We start from the raw sequence: 26,721 nt of genomic DNA on the forward strand, positions 1-26,721 counted from the left end.
AAAGCCCTGGGAATTGCTGGAGAATTGGGGATTTGTGGCTCTGATCCTCCTCTTCCTCCTCCTCTCCCCGCAGGCAGCGCCTCGCCCGTATGGGATAAACCCAGGGAATTGGGGATTTTCTATGGGATAAACCCAGGGAATTCAGGATTTTCTATGGGATAAACCCAGGAATTTCAGGATTTTCTATGGGATAAACCCAGGGAATTCAGGATTTTTTACAGGAAAAGCTGGGAATTGGGGATTTTCTATGGGATAAACCCAGGAAATTGGGGATTTTCTATGGGATAAACCCAGGAAATTCAGGATTTTTTACAGGAAAAGCTGGGATTTGGGGATTTTCTATGGGATAAACCCAGGGAATTGGGGATTTTCTATGGGATAAACCCAGGGAATTTCAGGATTTTTTACAGGAAAAGCTGGGAATTGGGGATTTTCTATGGGGAAAACCCAGGGAATTGGGGATTTTCTATGGGATAAACCCAGGGAATTTCAGGATTTTCTATGGGATAAACGAAGGGAATTGGGGATTTTCTATGGGATAAACCTGGAGAATTGGGGATTTTCTATGGGATAAACCCAGGGAATTCAGGATTTTTTACAGGAAAAGCTGGAAATAAGGGATTTTCTATGGGGAAAACCCAGGGAATTTCAGGATTTTCTATGGAATAAACCCAGGAATTTCAGGATTTTCTATGGGATAAACCCAGGAATTTCAGGATTTTCTATGGGATAAACCTGGAGAATTGGGGATTTTCTATGGGATAAACCCAGGAAATTTCAGGATTTTCTACAGGAAAAACCCAGGAATTTCAGGATTTTCTATGGGATAAACCCAGGGAATTTGGGATTTGTGTCTCTGATCCTCCTCTTCCTCTCCCCGCAGGCAGCGCCTCGCCCGTGGCCGGGCTGGAGCTGCAGGACGGCGGCCGCAAGGTTTGTCCCCGCTGCGAGTCCCAGTTCCGCGTCACCGAGGCCCTGCGCGGACACATGTGTGTAAGTGTGCCCCAATTAGCCTAACGAGGGGCTAATTAACTGCTGACAGGGCTGGGGAGGGGGCAATTAACTCCAGATACAGCTAATGAGGGGGTAATTAACTCCAGACACAGCGAATGAGGGGGTAATTAACTCCAGATACAGCGAATGAGGGGGAAATTAACTGCAGACAGGGCTGAGGAGGGGGGAATTAGCTCCAGATACAGCAAATGAGGGGGTAATTAACTCCAGCTGAGAGGGTAATTAACTCCAGACATGGTTTGGGAGGGGGTAATTAACTGCAGACATGGCTTAATGAGGGGGGTAATTAATTCCAGACGTGGCTGAGGGGGTAATTAACTTCAGATATGGCTAATGAGGGGGTAATTAACTCCAGACACAGCTAATGAGGGGTTAATTAACTCCAGCTGAGAGGGTAATTAACTCCAGACACAGCTAATGAGGGGGTAATTACCTCCAGACACAGCTAATGAGGGGGTAATTAACTCCAGACACAGCGAATGAGGAGGTAATTAACTCCAGACATGGCTTAATGAGAGGGTAATTAACTCCAGACATGGCTTAATGTGGGGGGTAATTAACTCCAGACATAGCTAATGAGGGGGTAATTAACTCCAGACACCAATGAGTGGGGTAATTAACTCCAGACACAGCTGAGGGGAATTAACTCCAGATACAGCTTAATGGGTGGGGTAATTAATCCAGACACAGCTAATGAGGGGGGTAACCCTCATAACCCCTGTTAATCCCTCATTAATCCTCATTAATTCCCCCATTAATTACTTCATTAACCCCTGTTACTCCCCCATTAATCCCCCATTAATCCCCCATTAACTCCCCCATTAATCTCCCCATTAATCCCTCATTAATCCCCCATTAATTCCCTCATTAATCCCCCATTAATCCCCCATTAATCCCCCCACTCCTCCCCCAATAATTCACCCATTAATCCCCATTAATTCTCCCATTAATCCCCCATTAATTCCCCCATTAATTCCCCCATAATCCCCCATTAATTCTCCCATTAATTCCCCCATTACCTCCCATTAATTCCCCCATTAACCCCCATTAATCCCCCATTAATCCCCCCACTCCTCCCCCAATAATTCACCCATTAATCCCCATTAATCCACCATTAATTCCCCCATTACCCCCCATTAACTCCCCCATTAATCTCCCATTAATCCCCATTAATTCCCCATTAATTCCCCCATTAATTCTCCCATTAATCCCCCATTAATCCCCCCACTCCTCCCCCAATAATTCACCCATTAATCCCCATTAATTCTCCCATTAATCCCCCATTAATTCCCCCATTAATTCCCCCATTACCTCCCATTAATTCCCCATTACCCCTATTAATTCCCCATTAATTCCCCCATTAATCCCCCATTAATCCCCCCACTCCTCCCCCAATGATTCACCCATTAATCTCCCATTAATCCCCATTAATTCCCCATTAACTCCCCCATTAACTCCCCCATTAATTCCCCATTAATTCCCCCATTAATCTCCCATTAATCCCCATTAATTCCCCATTAATCCCCCATTAATCCCCCATTAATCCCCCCACTTCCCCCCAATAATTAACCCTTTCCCTCCCGCAGTACTGCTGCCCGGAACTGGTGGAATTCCTGAAAAAACGCAAATCCCTGGAAGCCGATCCCGCCCCTCCCTCGGCCCGAGCCCCCTCCCCATCCCCGGCACCGGCGCCGGCACCGGCCCCGGCACCGACCCCTCCCAAGGCGGCTCCCGAGGGCTCCGAGCCCGGCGCCGACCCGGCCCAGGCCAAGCTCATCATGCTGGTGGACGAGTTCTACTACGGGCGCGACGGCGGCAAAGGCGCGGCGCTGCCCGCCTGCCCGCGCGTGCCAACCTCCTTCCGCTGCCCGCACTGCACCAAGCGCCTCAAGAACAACATCCGGTGAGCCTGGAAACCGGGAATGGGATGGGAATGGGACGGGAATGGGATGGGAATTATCTGGGAATGGGAATTATCTGGGAATTGTTTGGGAATTGTTTGGGAATTATCTGGGAATGGGATGGGCAGAGGGCGCGGCGCTGCCCGCCTGCCCGCGCGTGCCGACCTCCTTCCGCTGCCCTCACTGCACCAAGCGCCTCAAGAACAACATCCGGTGAGCCTGGAAACCGGGAATGGGATGGGAATTATCTGGGAATGGGATGGGAATGGGAATGGGATGGGAATGGGATGGGAATGGGAATTATCTGGGAATTATCTGGGAATTATCTGGGAATGGGATGGGCAGAGGGCGCGGCACTGCCCGCCTGCCCGCGCGTGCCAACCTCCTTCCGCTGCCCTCACTGCACCAAGCGCCTCAAGAACAACATCCGGTGAGCCTGGAAACCGGGAATGGGATGGGAATGGGAATTATCTGGGAATGGGAATTATCTGGGAATTGTTTGGGAATTATCTGGGAATTGTCTGGGAATGGGATGGGAATTGTTTGGGAATTATCTGGGAATGGGATGGGCAGAGGGCGCGGCGCTGCCCGCCTGCCCGCGCGTGCCAACCTCCTTCCGCTGCCCTCACTGCACCAAGCGCCTCAAGAACAACATCCGGTGAGCCTGGGGATTGTCTGGGAATGGGAATGGGATGGGAGTTATCTGGGAATGGGATGGGAATGGGAATGGGAATGGGATGGGCAGAGGGCGCGGCGCTGCCCGCCTGCCCGCGCGTGCCAACCTCCTTCCGCTGCCCTCACTGCACCAAGCGCCTCAAGAACAACATCCGGTGAGCCTGGGGATTGTCTGGGAATGGGAATGGGATGGGAGTTATCTGGGAATGGGATGGGAATGGGAATGGGAATGGGATGGGCAGAGGGCGCGGCGCTGCCCGCCTGCCCGCGCGTGCCGACCTCCTTCCGCTGCCCTCACTGCACCAAGCGCCTCAAGAACAACATCCGGTGAGCCTGGGGATTGGCTGGGAATGGGAATTATCTGGGAATTGTTTGGGAATTATCTGGAAATTGTCTGGGAATTATCTGGGAATGGGATGGGAATGGGATGGGAATTATCTGGGAATGAGCAGGGAGTGATGAGCAATGGGATGTGGGCACCGCTGCCCCCACTGCACCGAGCACCTCAAGAACATTTGGTGAGCTGGGAATTATCTGGGAATTATCTGGGAATGGGATGGGAATTATCTGGGAATTGTCTGGGAATTATCTGGGAATGAGCAGGGAATTATCTGGGAATGGGATGGGAATTATCTGGGAATGGGATGGGAATTATCTGGGAATGGGATGGGAATTATCTGGGAATGGGATGGGAATTATCTGGGAATTGTCTGGGAATTATCTGGGAATGAGCAGGGAATTATCTGGGAATGGGATGGGAATTATCTGGGAATGAGCAGGGAATTATCTGGGAATGGGATGGGAATTATCTGGGAATGGGATGGGAATTATCTGGGAACGAGCAGGGAATTATCTGGGAATGAGCAGGGAATTATCTGGGAATTGTTTGGGAATTATCTGGGAATGGGATGGGAATTATCTGGGAATGGGATGGGAATTATCTGGGAATGGGATGGGAATTATCTGGGAATTGTCTGGGAATTATCTGGGAATGGGATGGGAATTATCTGGGAATGGGATGGGAATTATCTGGGAATGAGCAGGGAATTATCTGGGAATGAGCAGGGAATTATCTGGGAATGAGCAGGGAATTATCTGGGAATGAGCAGGGAATTATCTGGGAATGATGGGCAATGGGATGTGGGCACCGCTGCCCCCAGTGCACCGAGCACTCCAAGGAGGAATCACCCAGGAATTATCCAGGAATTATCCAGGAATAACCCAAAACCAAACCAGAAACGATGCCCAGAGCGACTTTTCCCGGGATGAGGAGTGGGAATATCCCGGAATTTCATCCCTGCAGGTTCATGAACCACATGAAGCACCACGTGGAGCTGGACCAGCAGAACGGCGAGGTGGACGTTCACACCATCTGCCAGCACTGCTACCGCCACTTCAGCACCCCCTTCCAGCTGCAGTGCCACCTGGAGAACGTGCACAGCCCCTACGAGTCCAGCAGTCAGTGCTTTCCCGGGAATTTTTCATCCTTAAATTGGGAATTCCCTCCTGGATTTAGTGGGAATTCATGGAGGGAAAACTGTGACTCCTTGGTTGAGGTCGCCGAAAAATCCTCCCCAAATCCCACCCGAATTCCACTTCTCCAGCTCCTCCTGGAGAGCATCCACAGCTCCCAAACTCCTCCAGGAATTGCTTTCCTGGGAATTTTTCATCCTTAAATTGGGAATTCCCTCCTGGATTTAGTGGGAATTCATCCAGGGAAAGTTGTCGCCTCATGGTTGAGGTCGCCGAAAAATCGTCTCCAAATCCCACCCAAGTTCCATTTCTCCAGTCAAACCTCCTGGAGAGCATCCACAGCTCCCAAACTCATCCAGGAATTGCTTTCCTGGGAATTTTTATCCTTAAACTGGGAATTTCCTCCTGGATTTAATGGGAATTCATCCAGGGAAAGTTGTCACCTCATGGTTGAGGTCACCGAAAAATCCTCCCCAAATCCCACCTGAATTCCATTTCTCCAGTCAAACCTCCTGGAGAGCATCCACAGCTCCCAAACTCATCCAGGCAGTGTTTTCCTGGGAATTTTTCATCCTTAAATTGGGAATTTCCTCCTGGATTTAGTGGGAATTCATCCAGGGAAAGTTGTCACCTCATGGTTGAGGTCACCACAGAATCCTCCCCAAATCCCACCCGAGTTCCATTTCAGCTCCTGGAGAACATCCACAGCTCCTAAACTCCTCCAGGCAGTGTTTTCCCGGGAATTTTTATCCTTAAACTGGGAATTTTCACCTGGATTTAGTGGGAATTCATCCAGGGAAAGTTGTCACCTCATGTTCTGTTGCCCTGGGAATTTTTCATCCTTAAACTGGGAATTCCCTCCTGGATTTAATGGGAATTCATGGAGGGAAAGTTGTCACCTCATGTTCTGTTCCCCCAGGAATTTTTCATCCTTAAACTGGGAATTTCCTCCTGGATTTAGTGGGAATTCATCCAGGGAAAGTTGTCACCTCATGTTCTGCTTTCCCAGGAATTTTTCATCCTTAAACTGGGAATTTCCTCCTGGATTTAATGGGAATTCATGCAGGGAAAGTTGTCACCTCATGTTCTGTTTCCCTGGGAATTTTTCATCCCTAAATTCAGATAAATTTCCCCCTTTCCCCCCACCCCTCCATCTCCAACTTTTCCCAACTTTTTTCCCATTTTTCCCTGTTTTTTTTTTTTGGGAACAGCCAAGTGCAAGATCTGCGAGTGGGCGTTTGAGAGCGAGCCGCTCTTCCTGCAGCACATGAAGGACACCCACAAACCCGGGGAGATGCCCTACGTCTGCCAGGTACGGAAAAATCCCGGAATTCCCACCTGGAATTCCCAATTCTGCACCCAGAAATCACGGAGTCATTCCCTGCGTGTGCCAGATACCAAAATTCCCGGGATTTGGGGCCCAGAAATGCCCAAAAATTCTGATTTTTGCCCCAAAATGACTCCAAAATAATCCCTGGAATTTTTCCCTTTGGATTGGGAATTTTCCCCATCCTGTTGTTAAAACTCCCAAAATCCCTGGAATTTTTCCCTAATAATCCAAATTTTTCCACATCCTCCTGCTAAAACCCCCCAAATCCCTGGAATTTTTCCCTGGAAGAATTTTTCCCTGGAATAATTTTCCTTGGAATAATTTTTCCCTGGAATTATTTTTTTCCTGGAATTATTTTTCCCTGGAATAATTTTTCCCTGGAATAATTTTTCCCTGGAATTTTTCCTTGGAATTTTTCCCTGGAATTTTTTCCCTGAAATTTTTCCTTGGAAATTTCCCTGGATTTTTTTCCCTGGAATTTTTCCTCGGAATTATTTTTCCCTGGAATTTCTTCCCTGGAATTTTTTCCCTGTAATAATTTTTCCCTTGGAATTTTTTCCCTGGAATTATTTTTCCCCTGGAATAATTTTTCCCTGGAATAATTTTCCCCTGGAATATTTCTCTGTAAATTTCCCTGGATTTTTTCCCTGTAAATTTCCCTGGAATTCTTCCCTGGAATAATTTTTCCCTTGGAATAATTTTTCCCTGGAATAATTTTTCCCTGGAAATTTCCCTGGAATTTTCCCCTGGAATTTTTTTTCCCTTGAATAATTTTCCCCTGGAATTTTTCCTTGGAAATTTCCCTGGATTTTTTCCCTGGAATTTTTCCTCGGAATTATTTTTCCCTGGAATTTCTTCCCTGGAATTTTTTCCCTGGAATTATTTTTCCCTGGAACTTTTCCCTGGAACTTTTCCCTGGAATTTTTTCCCTGGAATTTTTCCCTGTAAATTTCCCTGGAATTTTTCCCTGGAATTTTTTCCCTGGAATAATCTTTCCCTGGAACTTTCCCCTGTAATAATTTTTCCCTGGAATTTTTCCCTGTAAATTTCCCTGGATTTTTTTCCCTGGAATTTTTTTTCCCTGGTATTTTTTCCCTGGAATTTTTTCCCTGGAATTTTTTCCCTGGAATTTTTCCTTGGAAATTTCCCTGGAATTTTTCCCTGGAATTTTTTCCTGGAATTTTTCCCTGTAAATTTCCCTGGATTTTTTCCCGGGAATTATTTTTCCCTGGATTTTTTCCCTGGAATTTTTCCTTGGAAATTTCCCTGGTATTTTTTCCCTGGAATTATTTTTCCCCTGGAATCATTTTTCCCTGGAATAATTTTCCCCTGGAATAACTTTTCCCTGGAATTATTTTTCCCTGGAATTATTTTTCCCTGGAATAATTTTTCCCTGGAATTATTTTTCCCTGGAATTATTTTTCCCTGGAATTTTTTCCCTGGAATTTTTTCCCTGGAATTTTTGCTTGGAAATTTCCCTGGAATTTTTCCCTGGAATTTTTTCCCTGGAATTTTTCCCTGTAAATTTCCCTGGATTTTTTCCCTGTAAATTTCCCTGGATTTTTTCCCTGGAATTATTTTTCCCTGGATTTTTTCCCTGGTATTTTTTCCCTGGAAATTTCCCTGGTATTTTTTCCCTGGAATAACTTTTCCCTGGAATAATTTTTCCCTGGAACTTTTCCCTGGAATTTTTTCGCTGTAAATTTCCCTGGAATTTTTCCCTGGAATAATTTTTCCCTGGAAATTTCCCTGGAATTTTTCCCTGGAATTTTTTCCTGGAATAATTTTTCCCTGGAATTTTTCCCTGTAAATTTCCCTGGGATTTTTTCCCTGTAAATTTCCCTGGAATTATTTTTCCCTGGAATTATTTTTCCCCCGGAATAACTTTTCCCTGGAATAATTTTCCCCTGGAATAACTTTTCCCTGGAATAATTTTTCCCTGGAATAATTTTCCCCTGGAATAATTTTTCCCTTGGAATTTTTTCCCTGGAATTATTTTTCCCCTGGAATAACTTTTCCCTGGAATTATTTTTCCCCTGGAATAACTTTTCCCTGGAATAATTTTCCCCTGGAATTTTTCCCTGTAAATTTCCCTGGAATTATTTTTCCCTGGAATTATTTTTCCCCTGGAACTCCTTTTCCCTGGAATAATTTTCCCCTGGAATTCTCTTTCCCAGGTGTGCCAGTACCGCTCGTCGCTGTACTCGGAGGTGGACAGCCACTTCCGGCTGAGCCACGAGGACACGCGGCACCTCCTGTGCCCCTACTGCCTCAAGGTCTTCAAGAACGGCAACGCCTTCCAGCAGCACTTCATGAGGCACCAGGTGAGCCCAGAATTCCAGGGAATTCCATGGAAAAACGGGATCTTGGGAATTCTGAATGGTCGGAGATTGCGGGGTTTGGGTGTTTTGGGTTTGTGTGTTTCGGGTTTGGGTTTGGGAGTTGCCTTTAGGTGTTCAGGAGTGGCAATGTGTTCTCAGAAGTGCTTCATGAGGCACCAGGTCAGACCAGAATTCCCAGATTTTTTATGGAATTCCCATGGAAAAATGGGATTATGGGAATTCTGAATGGTCGGAGATTGCGGGGTTTGGGTGGTTTGGGTTTGGGGGTTTTGGGTTTGGGAATTGCCTCAAGGTCTTCAAGAACGGCAACGCCTTCCAGCAGCACTTCATGAGGCACCAGGTCAGCCCAAATTCCAGGGAATTCCAGGGAAAAATGGGATTTTGGGAATTCCGAACCGTCGGAGATCGCGGGGTTTGGGAGTTTTGGGTTTGGGAGTTTTGGGTTTGGGTTTGGGAATTGCCTCAAGGTCTTCAAGAACGGCAACGCCTTTCAGCAGCACTTCATGAGGCACCAGGTGAGACAAGAATTCCAGGGAATTCCATGGAAAAACGGGATCTTGGGAATTCTGAATGGTCAGAGATCGCGGGGTTTGGCTGTTTTGGGTTTGGGTGTTTCGGGTTTGGGAATTGCCTTGAGGTGTTCAGGAGTGGCAGTGTGTTCTCAGAAGTGCTTCGTGAGGCACCAGGTCAGCCCAGAATTCCCAGATTTTTTATGGAATTCCCAGATTTTTTATGGAATTCCATGGAAAAACAGGATCTTGGGAATTCCGAACTGTTGGAGATGGTGGGGTTTGGGTGTTTCGGGTTTGGGTGTTTTGGGTTTGGGTGTTTTGGGTTTGGGTTTGGGAATTGCCTCAAGGTGTTGAAGAACGGCAACGCCTTCCAGCAGCACTTCATGAGGCACCAGGTCAGACCAGAATTCCCAGATTTTTTATGGAATTCCCATGGAAAAATGGGATTTGGGGAATTCCGAACCGTCGGAGATTGCGGGGTTTGAGAGGGGAAAATGGGATGTGGGAATTTGGGGGTTTTGGGTTTGGGAATTGCCTGGAGGTGTTTTGGGAGTGGTGACGCCTTCCAGCAGTGCTTCATGAGGCACCAGGTCAGACCCAAATTCCAGGGAATTCCATGGAAAAACGGGATTATGGGAATTCCAAACCGTCGGCGATCACGGGGAGAGTTTGAGTTTTGAGAGGGGAGTTTTGGTTTTGGGTTTGGGAATTGCCTCAAGGTGTTGAAGAACAGCAACGCCTTCCAGCAGCACTTCATGAGGCACCAGGTGAGCCCAGAATTCCAGGGAATTCCATGGAAAAACGGGATTTGGGGAATTCTGAACCGTCGGCGATCACGGGGTTTGAGAGGGGAAAATGGGATGTGGGAATTTGGGGGTTTTGGGTTTGGGTTTGGGAATTGCCTCAAGGTCTTCAAGAACGGCAACGCCTTCCAGCAGCACTTCATGAGGCACCAGGTCAGACCAGAATTCCATGGAATTCCATGGAAAAACGGGATTTGGGGAATTCCGAACCATCGGAGATCACGGGGAGAGTTTGGGTTTTGAGAGGGGAGTTTTGGGTTTGGGTTTGGGAATTGCCTCAAGGTGTTGAAGAACGGCAACGCCTTCCAGCAGCACTTCATGAGGCACCAGGTCAGACCAGAATTCCCGGATTTTTTATGGAATTCCCATGGAAAAATGGGATTTGGGGAATTCCGAACCGTTGGAGATGGCGGGGTTTGGGTGTTTTGGGTTTGGGTGTTTTGGGTTTGGGTGTTTTGGGTTTGGGTTTGGGAATTGCCTCAAGGTGTTGAAGAACGGCGATGCCTTCCAGCAGCACTTCATGAGGCACCAGGTGAGCCCAAATTCCAGGGAATTCCATGGAAAAACGGGATTTGGGGAATTCCGAACCGTCGGAGATCGCGGTGTTTGAGAGGGGAGTTTTGAATTTGGGTTTGGGAATTGCCTGGAGGAGTTTTGGGAGTGGTGACGCCTTCCAGCAGCACTTCATGAGGTCAGCCCAGAATTCCCAGATTTTTTATGGAATTCCCATGGAAAAATGGGATTTGGGGAATTCCGAACCGTTGGAGATGGCGGGGTTTGGCTGTTTTGGGTTTGGGTTTGGGTTTGGGTGTTTTGGGTTTGGGTTTGGGAATTGCCTCAAGGTGTTCAAGAACGGCAACGCCTTCCAGCAGCACTTCATGAGGCACCAGGTGAGCCCAAATTCCAGGGAATTCCATGGAAAAACGGGATCTTGGGAATTCCAAACCGTCGGAGATCGCGGGGAGAGTTTTGGTTTTGAGAGGGGAGTTTTGGGTTTGGGTTTGGGAATTGACTCGAGGTGTTTTGGGAGTGGTGACGCCTTCCAGCAGCGCTTCATGAGGCACCAGGTGAGCCCGGAATTCCATGGAATTCCATGGAAAAACGGGATCTTGGGAATTCCGAACTGTCGGAGATCGCGGGATTCGGGTGTTTTAGTTTTGGGTGTTTTGGGTTTGGGTGTTTTGGGTTTGGGTGTTTTGGGTTTGGGTTTGGGAATTGCCTGGAGGTGTTCAGGAGTGGCAATGTGTTCTCAGAAGTGCTTCATGAGGCACCAGGTCAGACCAGAATTCCCAGATTTTTTATGGAATTCCCATGGAAAAATGGGATTATGGGAATTCTGAACCGTCAGAGATGGTGGGGTTTGAGAGGAGAGTTTTGGTTTTGGGTGTTTTGGGTTTGGGTTTGGTTTTGGGTTTGGGTTTGGGAATTGCCTCAAGGTCTTCAAGAACGGCAACGCCTTCCAGCAGCACCTCATGAGGCACCAGGTGAGCCCAAATTCCATGGAATTCCAGGGAAAAACGGGATCTTGGGAATTCTGAATGGTCGGAGATTGCGGGGTTTGGGTGGTTTAGTTTTGGGTGTTTTGGGTTCGGCTGTTTTGGGTTTGGGTGTTTTGGGTTTGGGTTTGGGAATTGCCTGGAGATGTTCGGGAATGGCAACACCTTCCAGCAGCACTTCATGAGGCACCAGGTGAGCCCCAAATTCCAGGGAATTCCAGGGAAAAACGGGATCTTGGGAATTCTGAACCGTTGGAGATCGCGGGGAGAGTTTTGGTTTTGAGAGGGGAGTTTTGGTTTTGGGTTTGGGAATTGCCTTGAGGTGTTTTGGGAGTGGTGACGCCTTCCAGCAGCACTTCATGAGGCACCAGGTGAGCCCAGAATTCCCGGATTTTTTATGGAATTCCCATGGAAAAACAGGATCTTGGGAATTCTGAACCGTCGGCGATCACGGGGTTTGAGAGGGGAGTTTTGGGTTTGGGAATTGCCTGGAGCTGTTTTGGGAACGGCAACGCCTTCCAGCAGCACTTCATGAGGCACCAGGTCAGCCCAGAATTCCCTGATTTTTTATGGAATTCCCAGATTTTTTTACGGAATTCCCATGGAAAAAACGGGATTATGGGAATTCCAAACTGTTGGAGATGGCGGGGTTTGGGTGGTTTGGGTTTGGTTTTGGGTTTGGGTTTGGGAATTGCCTTGAGGTGTTCAGGAGTGGCAATGTGTTCCCAGAAGTGCTTCATGAGGCACCAGGTCAGCCCAGAATTCCCAGATTTTTTATGGAATTCCCATGGAAAAATGGGATTATGGGAATTCCGAACCGTTGGCGATCGCGGGGTTTGAGAGGGGAGTTTTGGTTTTGGGTTTGGGAATTGCCTTGAGGAGTTTTGGGAGTGGTGACACCTTCCAGCAGCACTTCATGAGGCACCAGGTCAGCCCGGAATTCCCAGATTTTTTATGGAATTCCCAGATTTTTTACGGAATTCCCATGGAAAAAACGGGATTTGGGGAATTCCGAACCATCGGAGATCGCTGGGTTTGAGAGGGGAAAACGGGATGTGGGAATTTGGGATAGAAAACAACAAGAAAGCAACAAGTGCTGCCTGCAGTTCCAACACCTCCCTAATAAACCATTAATAACTCCCTAATAATTAATAATTAATTAATGCCTAATTAATTATTATTAATTTATTAACACTAATTACGGGTTTTTCTCCAGAAGAAGAGCGTGTACCACTGCAACAAGTGCCGGCTGCAGTTCCAACAGCTGCCTAATAATCCAATGATAGCTCCCTAATGATCAATAATTAATAAATAATTAATAAATAATTAATTATTACTAATTAATTAACGTTAACTTTTAATTATTTCCAGAAGAAGAGCGTGTACCACTGCAACAAGCACCACCTAGAGTTCCAACAGCTGCCTAATAAATTATTAATAACTCCCTAATAATCAAAAATAAATAAATAAATAATTCCTAATTAATTATTATTAGTTAATTAACAGTAACTTTTAATTATTTCCAGAAGAAGAGCGTGTACCACTGCAACAAGAACCACCCACAGTTCCAAAACCTCCCTAATAAACCATTGACAACTCCCTAATAATTAAGTTAATAAATTTATTATTATTATTATTATTATTATTATTATTATTATTAATAATAATAATAATAATAATAATAATAAATTATTACTAATTAATTAACGCTAATTATGGTTTTTTCTCCAGAAGAAGAGCGTGTACCACTGCAACAAGCACCACCTACAGTTCCAACAGCTGCCTAATAAACCATTGACAACTCCCTAATAATTATTAATTAATGAATAATTAATAATTAATTATTATGAATTAATTAACGGTAACTTTTAATTATTTCCAGAAGAAGAGTGTGTACCACTGCAACAAGCGCCGCCTGCAGTTCCAAAACCTCCCTAATAAATGATTAATAATTCCCTAATAATCAATAATAAATAAATAAATAATGCCTAATTTATTATTATTAATTAATTAACGCTAATTATGTTTTTTTTCTCCAGAAGAAGAGCGTGTACCACTGCAACAAGTGCCGCCTGCAGTTCCAAAACCTCCCTAATAAATTATTAATAATTCCCTAATAATCAATAATAAATAAATAAATAATTCCTAATTAATTATTATTAATTAATTAACACTAATTACGGTTTTTTCTCCAGAAGAAGAGCGTGTACCACTGCAACAAGCGCCGCCTGCAGTTCCAAAACCTCCCTAATAAATGATTAATAATTCCCTAATAATCAAAAATAAATAAATAAATAATTCCTAATTAATTATTATTAGTTAATTAACGTTAGCTTTTAATTATTTCCAGAAGAAGAGCGTGTACCACTGCAACAAGCGCCGGCTGCAGTTCCAACAGCTGCCTAATAAACCAATGACAGCTCCCTAATAATCAATAATTAATAAATAATAAATAATTAATTACTATTAATTAATTAATTAACGTTAACTTTTAATTATTTCCAGAAGAAGAGCGTGTACCACTGCAACAAGCACCACCTACAGTTCCAACAGCTGCCTAATAACCCATTGACAACTCCCTAATAATCAATAAATAATAAATAATTAATAATTAATTAATTATTACTAATTAATTAACGCTAATTACGGTTTTTTTCTCCAGAAGAAGAGCGTGTACCACTGCAACAAGTGCCGGCTGCAGTTCCAACAGCTGCCTAATAATCCAATGATAACTCCCTAATAATTATTAATTAATAATTAATAAATAATTAATTATTACTAATTAATTAACGCTAATTACGTTTTTTTCTCCAGAAGAAGAGCGTGTACCACTGCAACAAGTGCCGGCTGCAGTTCCTGTTTGCCAAGGACAAGATCGAGCACAAGCTGCAGCACCACAAAACCTTCCGCAAACCCAAACAGCTCGAGGGGCTCAAACCCGGCACCAAGGCACGGAAAATCCCCGGAATTCCCGGAATTCCATGGAAATTCCCGGAAATTCCCGGAAATTCCCGGAATTCCGGGCTCTTTCCTGGTCCCCGGGGGTGGTGGGGAAAGGGGAAAGGCGGGAGTGGGTGGGATTTTAATTGGGGTTTTGGTTTGGTGTTGATTGATTTGGGGGTTTGGTGGGATTTGGTGGGGATTTAATGGGGTTAATTGGGAATTTAATGGGATTTATTGGGTGTTTAATGGGATTTGTTGGGAATTTAATGGGAATTTAATGGGATTTATTGGGAATTTAATGGGATTTGATTTATAGGATTAATGGGATTTGTTGGGAATTTAATGGGATTTGATTTATAGGATTGATAGGATTTGTTGGGAATTTAATGGGATTTATTAGGAATTTATTGGGAATTTAATGGGATTCATTGGGAATTTATTAGGAATTTATTGGGAATTTAATGGGATTTATTGGGAATTTATTGGGAATTTAATGGGATTTATTGGGAATTTATTGGGAATTTATTGGGAATTAATGGGATTCATTGGGAATTTATTGGGAATTTATTGGGAATTTATTGGGAATTAATGGGATTTATTGGGAATTTAATGGGATTTATTAGATTTATAGGATTGATGGGGTTTATTGGGAATTTAATGGGATTTATTGGGAATTTAATGGGATTTGTTGGGAATTTAATGGGATTTATTGGGAATTTAATGGGATTTATTGGGAATTTAATGGGATTTATTGGGAATTTAATGGGATTTATTGGGAATTTAATGGGATTTGTTGGGAATTTATTGGGAATTTAATGGGATTTATTGGGAATTTAATGGGATTTATTGGGAATTTAATGGGATTTGTTGGGAATTTAATGGGATTTATTGGGAATTTAATGGGATTTATTGGGAATTTAATGGGATTTATTGGGAATTTAATGGGATTTATTGGGAATTTAATGGGATTTATTGGGAATTAATGGGATTAATTGGATTTGTTGGGAATTTAATGGGATTTATTGGGAATTATATGGGATTTGATTTATAGGATTAATGGCATTAATTGGGTGTTTAATGGGATTTATTGGGAATTTAATGGGATTTATTGGGAATTTAATGGGATTTATTGGGTGTTTAATGAGATTCGTTGGGAGTTTAATGGGATTTATTGGGTGTTTAATGGGATTTATTGGGTGTTTAATGAGATTCATTGGGAATTTAATGGGATTTATTGGGAATTTAATGGGGTTTATTGGGAATTTAATGGGATTTATTAGGAATTTAATGGGATTTATTGGGTGGTTAATGGGATTTGTTGGGAATTTAATGGGATTTATTGGGAATTTAATGGGATTTATTGGGAATTTAATGGGATTTATTGGGAATTAATGGGATTTATTGGGAATTTAATGGGATTTATTGGGAATTTAATGGGATTAATGGGATTTGTTGGGAATTTAATGGGATTTATTGGGAATTTGTTGGGAATTTAATGGGATTTATTGGGAATTTAATGGGATTTGATTTATAGGATTAATGGGATTTGTTGGGAATTTAATGGGATTTATTGGGAATTTAATGGGATTTATTGGGAATTTAATGGGATTTATTGGGAATTTAATGGGATTTATTGGGAATTTAATGGGATTTATTGGGAATTAATGGGATTAATTGGATTTGTTGGGAATTTAATGGGATTTGTTGGGAATTATATGGGATTTATTGGGAATTTAATGGGATTTATTGGGAATTAATGGGATTAATTGGATTTGTAGGATTGATGGGGTTTATTGGGAATTTAATGGGATTTATTGGGAATTTATTGGGAATTTAATGGGATTTATTGGGAATTTAATGGGATTTATTGGGAATTTATTGGGAATTATATGGGATTTATTGGGAATTTAATGGGATTTATTGGGGATTTAATGGGATTTATTGGGAATTAATGGGATTAATGGGATTTGTTGGGAATTTAATGGGATTTATTGGGAATTTAATGGGATTCATTGGGAATTTATTGGGAATTTAATGGGATTCATTGGGAATTTAATGGGATTTATTGGGAATTTAATGGGATTTATTAGGAATTTATTGGGAATTTAATGAGGTTTATTGGGAATTTAATGGGATTCACTGGGAATTTAATGGGATTTATTGGGAATTTAATGGGATTTATTGGGAATTTAATGGGATTCACTGGGAATTGAATGGGATTAATTGGGAATTTAATGGGATTTGTTGGGTGTTTAATGGATTTATTGGGAATTTAATGGGATTCATTGGGAATTAAATGGGATTTATTAGATTTATAGGATTAATGGGATTTGTTGGGAATTTAATGGGATTCATTGGGAATGTAATGGGATTTATTGGGAATTTAATGGGATTTATTAGGAATTTGTTGGGAATTTAGTGGGATTTATTGGGAATTTAATTGGATTTGTTGGGAATTTAATGGGATTTATTGGGTGTTTAATGGGATTTATTGAGAATTAATGGGATTTATTGGGAATTTAATGGGATTTATTGGGAATTTAATGGGATTTATTGGGAATTTAATGGGATTTATTGGGAATTTAATGGGATTCATTGGGAATTTAATGGGATTCATTGGGAATTTAATGGGATTTATTGGGAATTTAATGGGATTTATTGGGAATTTAATGGGATTCATTGGGAATTTAATGGGATTAACTGAACATTTTACAGAATTCATTGGGTGTTTTCTTGGATTCATTGTTTTTCCATGGAATTTTTTTGTGGAAAATCCCATTTTTTTTTGTGGAAAATCCCAATTTTTTGTGGGAAATCCCAATTTTTTGTGGAAAATCCCGATTTTTTTGTAGAAAATCCCAATTTTTTTGTGGAAAATCCCAATTTTTTGTGGAAAATCCCAATTTTTTGTGGAAAATCCCATTTTTTTGAAGAAAATCTCAATTTTTTGTGGAAAATCCCAATTTTTTGTGGAAAATCCCAATTTTTTGTGGAAAATCCCAATTTTTTAATGGAAAATCCCACTTTTTTTGTGGAAAATCCCGATTTTTTTGTGAAAAATCCCATTTTTTTATGGAAAATCCCGATTTTTTGTGGAAAATCACAATTTTTTGTGTAAAATCCCAATTTTTAATGGAAAATTCCAATTTTTTATGGACAATCCCGGTTTTTTTATGGAAAATCTCAATTTTTTGTGGAAAATCCCAATTTTTTATGGACAATCCCGTTTTTTTTTTTGAAAATCCCAATTTTTTATGGAAAATCCCAATTTTTTATGGAAAATCCCAATTTTTTAATGGAAAATCCCAATTTTTTATGGACAATCCCGGTTTTTTTTTTGAAAATCCCAATTTTTTATGGAAAATCCCAATTTTTTATGGAAAATCCCAATTTTTTAATGGAAAATCCCATTTTTTTTGTAGAAAAATCCCAATTTTTTTATAGAAAATCCCAATTTTCAATGGAAAATCCCATTTTTTTTGTAGAAAAATCCCAATTTTTTTATAGAAAATCCCGATTTTTTTGTAGAAAATCCCAATTTTTTTGTGTAAAATCCCAATTTTTTGTGGAAAATCCCAATTTTTTATGGAAAATCCCATTTTTTAATGGAAAATCCCAATTTTTTTGTGGAAAGTCTCAATTTTTTGTGGAAAATCCCGATTTTTTTTTATAGAAAATCCCAATTTTTTTGTGTAAAATCTCAATTTTTTATGGAAAATCCCGTTTTTTTTGTGGAAAATCCCAATTTTTTAATGGAAAATCCGAATTTTTTAGTGGAAAATCCCATTTTTTTTGTAGAAAAATCCCAATTTTTTAATAGAAAATCACGATTTTTTTGTAGAAAATACAGATATTTTTTATGGAAAATCCCGATTTTTTAATGGAAAATCCAGATTTTTTTGTGGAAAGTCACGTTTTTTTTGTGTAAAATCCCAATTTTTAATGGAAAATCCCGTTTTTTTTTGTAGAAAATCCCAATTTTTTGGTGTAAAATCCCAATTTTTTTGTGTAAAATCCCGTTTTTTTGTGGAAAATCCCGATTTTTGGTGTAAAATCCCAATTTTGGTGTTTTTCCAGGTGACGATCCGCGCCTCCCGGGGCCCGCCCCGCTCGCTGCCTCTGGAACCTTCCCTGGGGATGGGCTCGGATCCGGCTCCGCTGGGATCTTCCTCCTCCTCCTCCTCCTCCTCCGACCCCCAGCCCCTCTTCCTGTGCCACCGCAACGCGCCCCGCAGAGCCGGCAAAAAACGTCAGCGCCTCTCCTCTTTGGGGGGAAAAAACGGGGTTTTGGGAAAAAATGGAGTTTTGGGGGAAAAAACGGGAATTTTGGGGAAAAAACGGGCATTTTTTGGGGAAAAAATGGGAATTTTTGGGGGAAAAACAAAGAATTTTGGGGGGGAAATGGGAGTTTTTGGAGGAAGAATGGGAGTTTTGGGGGAAAAATGGGAATTTTGGGGAAAAAAAGGGAATTTCAGGAAAAAAATGGAATTTTGGGGGGAAAAACTAGAGTTTTGGGGGGAAAAACGGGAGTTTTGGGGAAAAAATGGGAATTTTGGGGGAAAAAACGGGAATTTTGGGGAAAAAATGGGAATTTTGGGGAAAAAACGGGAACTTTTTGGGGAAAAAATGGGAATTTGGGGGAAAAACGGGAATTTTTTGGGGAAAAACGGGAATTTTGGGGGAAAAAATGGGAGTTTTGGGGGGAAAAAAGGGATTTTGGGAGAAAAGGAATTTTGGGGAAAAAATGGGAATTTTGGGGAAAAAATGGGAATTTTTTGGGGAAAAAATGGGATTTTTTTTGGGAAAAATAGGAATTTTGGGGGGGAAAAATGGGAATTTTGGGGGAAAAAAATGGGATTTTGGGGGAAAAAACAGGAATTTTGGGGGAAAAAACGGGAATTTTGGGGGAAAAAATGGGAATTTTGGGAGGAAAAATGGAATTTGGGGGGGAAAAATGGGAATTTTGGGGGAAAAAATGGGAATTTTTTGGGGAAAAATGTGAATTTTTTTGGGAAAAATAGGAATTTTGGGGGGGAAAAAGGGAATTTTGGGGAAAAAACGGAAATTTTGGGGAAAAACGGGAATTTTTTGGGGAAAAAATGGGAATTTTGGGGGGAAAAAAGGGATTTTAGGGAAAAAAAAATAGAATTTTGGGGGGAAAAAATGGAATTTTGGGAAAAAAACCAGAATTTCAGGAGGAAAAACAAGAATTTTGGGGGAAAAACGGGAGTTTTGGGGGGAAAAACCGGGAATTTCAGGAAAAAAACCGGAATTTTAGGGGGAAAAACAAGAGTTTTGGGGGGAAAAAAGGGAGTTTTGGGGAAAAAAAGGGAGTTTTTGGGGGAAAAAATGGGAATTTTGGGGGGGGGAAGTGGGAATTTTGGGGAAAAAAAAAGGGAATTTTTGGGGAAAAACGGGAAGTTTTTGAGGAAAAAATGGGAGTTTTGGGAGGAAAACGGGAGTTTTGGGGAAAAAATGGAGTTTTGGGGAAAAATGGAATTTTGGGGGAAAAATGGGAATTCTGGGGGAAAAATGGGGATTTTGGGGGAAAAAGGGAATTCTGGGGGAAAAACGTGAGTTTTGGGGGAAAATGGGAATTTTGGGGGGAAAACGTGAGTTTTGGGGGGAAAATGGGAATTTTGGGGGGAAAATGGGAATTTTGGGGGGAAAACAGGAGTTTTGGGGGGAAAACGGGAGTTTTGGGGGGAAAAAAAGGGAATTTTGGAGGGAAAAATGGGAATTTTAGGGGGAAAAAAAGGGAGTTTTGGGAGAAAATTGGAGAATTCCAGGGAAGAAAAGATGGAAATTCTGGGGTTGGGTTGAAATCCTACAAAATCAGGGAAAAGTGGAGCTGGAAACTGAGGCTGGAATTCCATCCTGGGATTTATCCATCATATTAATTATTCAATATTAATTATTCAATGTTAATTATTCAATATTAATCGATTTTTAATGATTAATTCTAAATAATAATCGATTTATAGGAAACATCAAACCCCAAATGCTTCCAAATCCCACCCTTTTCATCCCAGCTTGTCTCCAATCCCAGAAACCTTTCCCAAAATGGTGATTTTTGGGGATTTTCCCCATTTTTTGGTGGTTCAGGTGCGGTTTGGGCCGGCAGACGTGTCTGGAGTGCAGCTTCGAGATCCCGGATTTCCCCAACCACTTCCCCCACCTACGTGCACTGCTCCCTGTGCCGCTACAGCACCTGCTGCTCCCGCGCCTACGCCAACCACATGATCAAGTAGGGAGTTTTGGGGGGAAAAACGGGGATTTTGGGAAAAAACGGGAAAAAAAACGGTGAAAAAATGGGGAAAAACGGTGGAAAAATGGCAAAAAACGGTGGAAAAATGAGAAAAAACGAGGAAAAAATGGGGAAAATTGGGGAAAAATGGAAGGAAAATTGGGAAATTCCTGCTGGTCTCGTGTGTGTGGCAACCACATGATCAAGTAGGGGATTTTGGGGGAAAAAATTGGGATTTTGGGAAAAAACGGGAAAAAAAACGGTGGAAAAATGGCAAAAAACGAATAAAAAATGGGGAAAAAATGGGGAAAATTGGGGAAAAAATGGGGAAAACTGGGGAAAAATGGAAGGAAAATTGGGAAATTCCTGCTGCTCCCGTGCCTACGGCAGCCACGTGATTAAGTAGGGGATTTTGGGGGAAAAAATGGGGATTTTGGGAAAAAAGGGGAAAAAAACGGTGAAAAAACGGCGAAAAACGGTGGAAAAATGGGGAAAAAATGGGGAAAAAATGGGGAAAAATGCAGTGTTTTGGCGGGGAAAATAGGGAAAGTTCTGCTGGTCTTGTGTCTATGTCAACCACGTGATCAAGTAGGGGATTTTGGGGGAAAAAATTGGGATTTTGGAAAAAACGGGGAAAAAAACGGTGAAAAAATGGGGGAAAAACGGTGGAAAAATGGGGAAAATTGGGGAAAAATGGAAGGAAAATTGGGAAATTCCTGCTGCTCCCGTGCCTAAGCCAACCACATGATCAAGTAGGGAGTTCTGGGGGGAAAAACGGGGATTTTGGGAAAAAACGGGGAAAAAAAACGGTGAAAAAATGAGGAAAAACGGTGAAAAAACGGTGAAAAACGGTGGAAAAATGGGGAAAATTTCACCATTCTGGGGGGAAAATTGGGAAATTCCTGCTGGTCTTGTGTGTGTGGCAACCACATGATCAAGTAGGGAGTTTTGGGGGGAAAAACGGGGATTTTGGGAAAAAACAGGAAAAAAAACGGTGAAAAAACGGGGAAAAACGGTGAAAAAATTGCGAAAAACGGTGGAAAAATGGGGAAAATTTCACCATTCTGGGGGGAAAATTGGGAAATTCCTGCTGGTCTCGTGTGTGTGGCAACCACATGATCAAGTAGGGGATTTTGGGGAAAAAATTGGGATTTTGGGAAAAAACGGGGAAAAAAAACGGTGAAAAAACGGGGAAAAACGGTCAAAAAATGGCAAAAAAACGGTGGAAAAATGGGGAAAAACGGAAGGAAAATTGGGAAATTCCTGCTGCTCCCGCGCCTACGGCAACCACATGATCAAGTAGGGAGTTTTGGGGGGAAAAACGGGGATTTTGGGAAAAAATGGGGAAAAAAATGGTGAAAAAACGACAAAAAACGGTGGAAAAATGGTGAAAAAATGGGGAAAAATGCAGTGTTTTGGCGGGGAAAATAGGGAAAGTTCTGCTGGTCTTGTGTCTATGGCAACCACGTGATCAAGTAGGGATTTTGGGGGAAAAAATGGGGATTTGAGAAAAAATGGGAAAAAAAAATGGTAAAAAAATGGGGGAAAACGGTGAAAAAATGGGGAAAAAATGGGGAAAAACAGTGAAAAAATGGGGAAAATTGGGGAAAAATGGAAGGAAAATTGAGAAATTCCTGCTGCTCCCGTGCCTACGGCAGCCACGTGATCAAGTAGGGGATTTTGGGGGGAAAAATGGGGATTTTGGGAAAAAACGGGGAAAAAAACGGTGGAAAAAACGGCGAAAAAACGGTCAAAAAATGGCAAAAAACGGTGGAAAAATGAGGAAAATTTCACCATTCTGGGAGGAAAATTGGGAAATTCTTGCTGCTCCCGTGCCTACGGCAGCCACGTGATTAAGTAGGGGATTTTGGGGGGAAAAAATGGGGATTTTGGGAAAAAAGGGGAAAAAACCGGTGGAAAAAACGAGGAAAAACGGTGAAAAAATGAGGGAAAATTGGGGAAAAAATGGGGGAAAATTGAGGAAAAACGGAAGGAAAATTGGGAAATTCCTGCTGCTCCCGTGCCTACGGCAGCCACATGATCAAGTAGGGGATTTTGGGGGAAAAACGGGGATTTTGGGAAAAAACGGGAAAAAAACCGGTGAAAAACGGTGAAAAAATGGCGAAAAACGGTGGAAAAATGGGGAAAATTTCACCATTCTGGGGGGAAAATTGGGAAATTCCTGCTGGTCTTGTGTGTGTGGCAACCACGTGATCAAGTAGGGAGTTTTGGGGGAAAAAATGGGGATTTTGGGAAAAAACGGGAAAAAAAACGGTGGAAAAATGAGGAAAAATGGTGAAAAAATGGCAAAAAACGGTGGAAAAATGGGGAAAAATGGAAGGAAAATTGGGAAATTCCTGCTGGTCTTGTGTGTGTGGTAACCACATGATCAAGTAGGGGATTTTGGGGAAAAAATTGGGATTTTGGGAAAAAACGGGAAAAAAAACGGTGGAAAAATGGGGAAAAAATGGTGAAAAAATGGGGAGAATTGCAGTGTTTTGGGGGGGAAAATTGGGAAATTCCTGCTGCTCCCGCGCCTACGCCAACCACATGATCAAGTAGGGAGTTTTGGGGGGAAAAATGGGGATTTTGGGAAAAAACGGGGAAAAAAACGGTGAAAAAACGGCAAAAAACGGTGGAAAAATGGGGAGAATTGCAGTGTTTTGGCGGGGAAAATTGGGAAATTCCTGCTGGTCTTGTGTGTGTGGCAACCACATGATCAAGTAGGGGATTTTGGGGGGAAAAATGGGGATTTTGGGAAAAAACGGGAAAAAAAACGGTGAAAAAACGGGGAAAAACAGTGAAAAATGAGGAAAAACGGTGAAAAAATGAGGAAAAACAAGGCAAAAATGGGGAAAATTGCAGTGTTTTGGGGGGGAAGATTGGGAAATTCCTGCTGCTCCCGCACCTACGCCAACCACATGATCAAGTAGGGAGTTTTGGGGGGAAAAATGGGGATTTTGGGAAAAAACGGGAAAAAAAACGGTGGAAAAATGAGAAAAAACGGTGAAAAAATGGCAAAAAACGGTGGAAAAATGGGGAAAAATGGAAGGAAAATTGGGAAATTCCTGCTGGTCTTGTGTGTGTGGCAACCACGTGATCAAGTAGGGGATTTTGGGGGAAAAAATTGGGATTTTGGGAAAAAACGGGAAAAAAAACGGTGGAAAAATGGGGAAAAAATGGTGAAAAAATGGGGAGAATTGCAGGGTTTTGGGGGGGGAAAATTGGGAAATTCCTGCTGCTCCCGCGCCTACGCCAACCACATGATCAAGAAGAGGATTTTGGGGGAAAAAAGGGGGATTTTGGGAAAAAACGGGAAAAAAAACGGTGGAAAAATGAGGAAAAACGGTCAAAAAATGGCAAAAAACGGTGGAAAAATGAGGAAAATTTCACCATTCTTGGGGGAAAATTGGGAAATTCCTGCTGGTCTTGTGTGTGTGGCAACCACATGATCAAGTAGGGGATTTTGGGGGGAAAAATGGGGATTTTGGGAAAAAACGGGAAAAAAAACGGTGGAAAAATGGTGAAAAACGGTGAAAAAATGAGGAAAATTGGGGAAAAACGGAAGGAAAATTGGGAAATTCCTGCTGCTCCCGTGCCTACGCCAACCACATGATCAAGTAGGGGATTTTGGGGGAAAAATGGGGATTTTGGGAAAAAAAACGGGGAAAAAAACGGTGAAAAAATGAGGAAAAACGGTGAAAAAATGGCAAAAAATGGTGGAAAAATGGGGAAAAATGGAAGGAAAATTGGGAAATTCCTGCTGGTCTTGTGTGTGTGGTAACCACATGATCAAGTAGGGGATTTTGGGGGGAAAAATTGGGATTTTGGGAAAAAACGGGAAAAAAAACGGTGGAAAAACGGCGAAAAACAGTGAAAAAATGGGGAAAATTGGGGAAAAAATGAGGAAAATTGCAGTGTTTTGGGGAAAAATGGGGGAAGTTCTGCTGGTCTTGTGTGTGTGGCAACCATGTGATTAAGGAGGGGATTTTGGGGGAAAAAATGGAGATTTTGGGAAAAAACGGGAAAAAAAACGGTGGAAAAATGGGGAAAAACGGTCAAAAAATGGCAAAAAACGGTGGAAAAATGAGGAAAATTTCACCATTCTGGGGGGAAAATGGGGAAATTCCTGCTGCTCCCGTGCCTATGGCAGCCACATGATCAAGTAGGGAGTTTTTGGGGGGAAAAATGGGGATTTTGGGAAAAAAACGGGGAAAAAAACGGTGGAAAAACGGCGAAAAACGAGGAAAAAATGGGGAAAAAATGGGGAAAATTGCAGTGTTTTGGGGGGAAAAATGGGGAAATTCCTGCTGCTCCCGTGCCTACGGCAGCCACGTGATCAAGTAGGGAGTTTTGGGGGGAAAAACGGGGATTTTGGGAAAAAACGGGAAAAAAAACGGTGGAAAAATGGGGAAAAACGAGGAAAAAACGGTGAAAAACGGTGAAAAAATGGGGAGAATTGCAGTGTTTTGGGGGGGAAAATTGGGAAATTCCTGCTGGTCTTGTGTGTGTGGTAACCACATGATCAAGTAGGGATTTTGGGGGAAAAAATTGGGATTTTGGGAAAAAAGGGGAAAAAAAACGGTGGAAAAATGAGGAAAAACAGTGAAAAAATGGGGAAAAAATGGGGAAAAAATGGGGAAAAATGCAGTGTTTTGGCGGGGAAAATGGGGAAAGTTCTGCTGGTCTTGTGTCTACGGCAGCCACGTGATCAAGTAGGGGATTTTGGGGGGAAAAATGGGGATTTTGGGAAAAAACGGGAAAAAAAACGGTGGAAAAATGGGGAAAAACGGTGAAAAAATGAGGAAAATTGGGGAAAAAAGGGGGAAAATTGCAGTGTTTTGGGGGGGAAAATTTGGAAATTCCAAATCTTGGGATTTGGGGGGAAAAATCCTGGATTTGGGGGAAAATCCCTGGATTTGGGGGGGAAAATCCCTGGATTTGGGGGAAAAATCTTGGGATTTTGGGAAAAATCCTGGATTTGGGGGAAAATCCCTGGATTTGGGGGGAAAAATCCTGGATTTGGGTGATGAATCCCAGGATTTGGGGGAAAAATCCCAGGATTTGGGGGGGAGAATCCCTGGATTTGGGGGGAAAAATCCTGGATTTGGGGGAAAATCCCTGGATTTGGGTGACAAATCCCAGGATTTGGGGGAAAAATCCTGGATTTGGGGGGAAAATCCCAGGATTTGGGGGAAAATCCCAGGATTTGGGGGGAAAATCCCAGGATTTGGGGGAAAAATCCTGAATTTGGGGGAAAAATCTTGGGATTTGGGGGAAAAATCCTGGATTTGGGGGAAAATCCCTGGATTTGGGTGATAAATCCCAGGATTTGGGGGGAAAAATCCTGGATTTGGGGGAAAAGTCTTGGGATTTGGGGGGAAATCCCAGGATTTGGGGGAAAAATCCCAGGATTTGGGGGAAAAATCCCAGGATTTGGGGGGAAAAATCCTGGATTTGGGGGAAAAATCTCAGGATTTGGGGGGAAAATCCCTGGATTTGGGTGACAAATCCCAGGATTTGGGGGGAGAATCCCTGGATTTGGGGGAAAAATCTTGGGATTTGGGGGGAAAAATCCTGGATTTGGGGGAAAATCCCTGGATTTGGGGGAAAAATCCCTGGATTTGGGTGATAAATCCCAGGATTTGGGGGAAAAGTCCTGGGATTTGGTAAAACACAGCTTTTTCTCCAGATTATCCCTGAATTTTCCATCTTTTTCCCTCTCCAGCAACCACGTTCCCCGGAAAAGCCCCAAATATTTGGCTTTGTTCAAGAACTACACGGCCAGGTATGGAAAAAAAATTCCCAAAATCCCAAAATTCTTTGGGAATTCCTGACCTTTTTTCATTCTGGGGGAAAAATCCAGGGATTTTGGGGATTTTTGATATTTATGGATTCAATGTTTTCATTCCCAGCCTGTTCCAGAGCAGGGGTGGAAATCTTAATATCATTAATTATTAATTATATTAAATTATCTAATTATTA

The 26,721-nt window shown here is 42.4% G+C and overlaps 1 protein-coding gene across 1 annotated transcript in view; it reads left to right on the forward strand.

The window, feature by feature from the left end:
• POGZ (pogo transposable element derived with ZNF domain) overlaps positions 1-26,721 on the forward strand; it is a 50,718-nt gene that overhangs the window by 18,786 nt on the left and 5,211 nt on the right. The window contains 10 exon segments of the mRNA XM_058860372.1: positions 884-993; positions 2,601-2,917; positions 4,894-5,048; positions 6,275-6,375; positions 8,571-8,717; positions 14,361-14,495; positions 18,567-18,742; positions 20,595-20,661; positions 20,663-20,736; positions 26,465-26,622. Coding sequence (XP_058716355.1) covers positions 884-993; positions 2,601-2,917; positions 4,894-5,048; positions 6,275-6,375; positions 8,571-8,717; positions 14,361-14,495; positions 18,567-18,742; positions 20,595-20,661; positions 20,663-20,736; positions 26,465-26,622 — 1,440 coding nt within the window.

This window comes from Poecile atricapillus, chromosome 33 (genome assembly GCF_030490865.1).
Source record: "Poecile atricapillus isolate bPoeAtr1 chromosome 33, bPoeAtr1.hap1, whole genome shotgun sequence".
NCBI lineage: Eukaryota > Metazoa > Chordata > Aves > Passeriformes > Paridae > Poecile > Poecile atricapillus.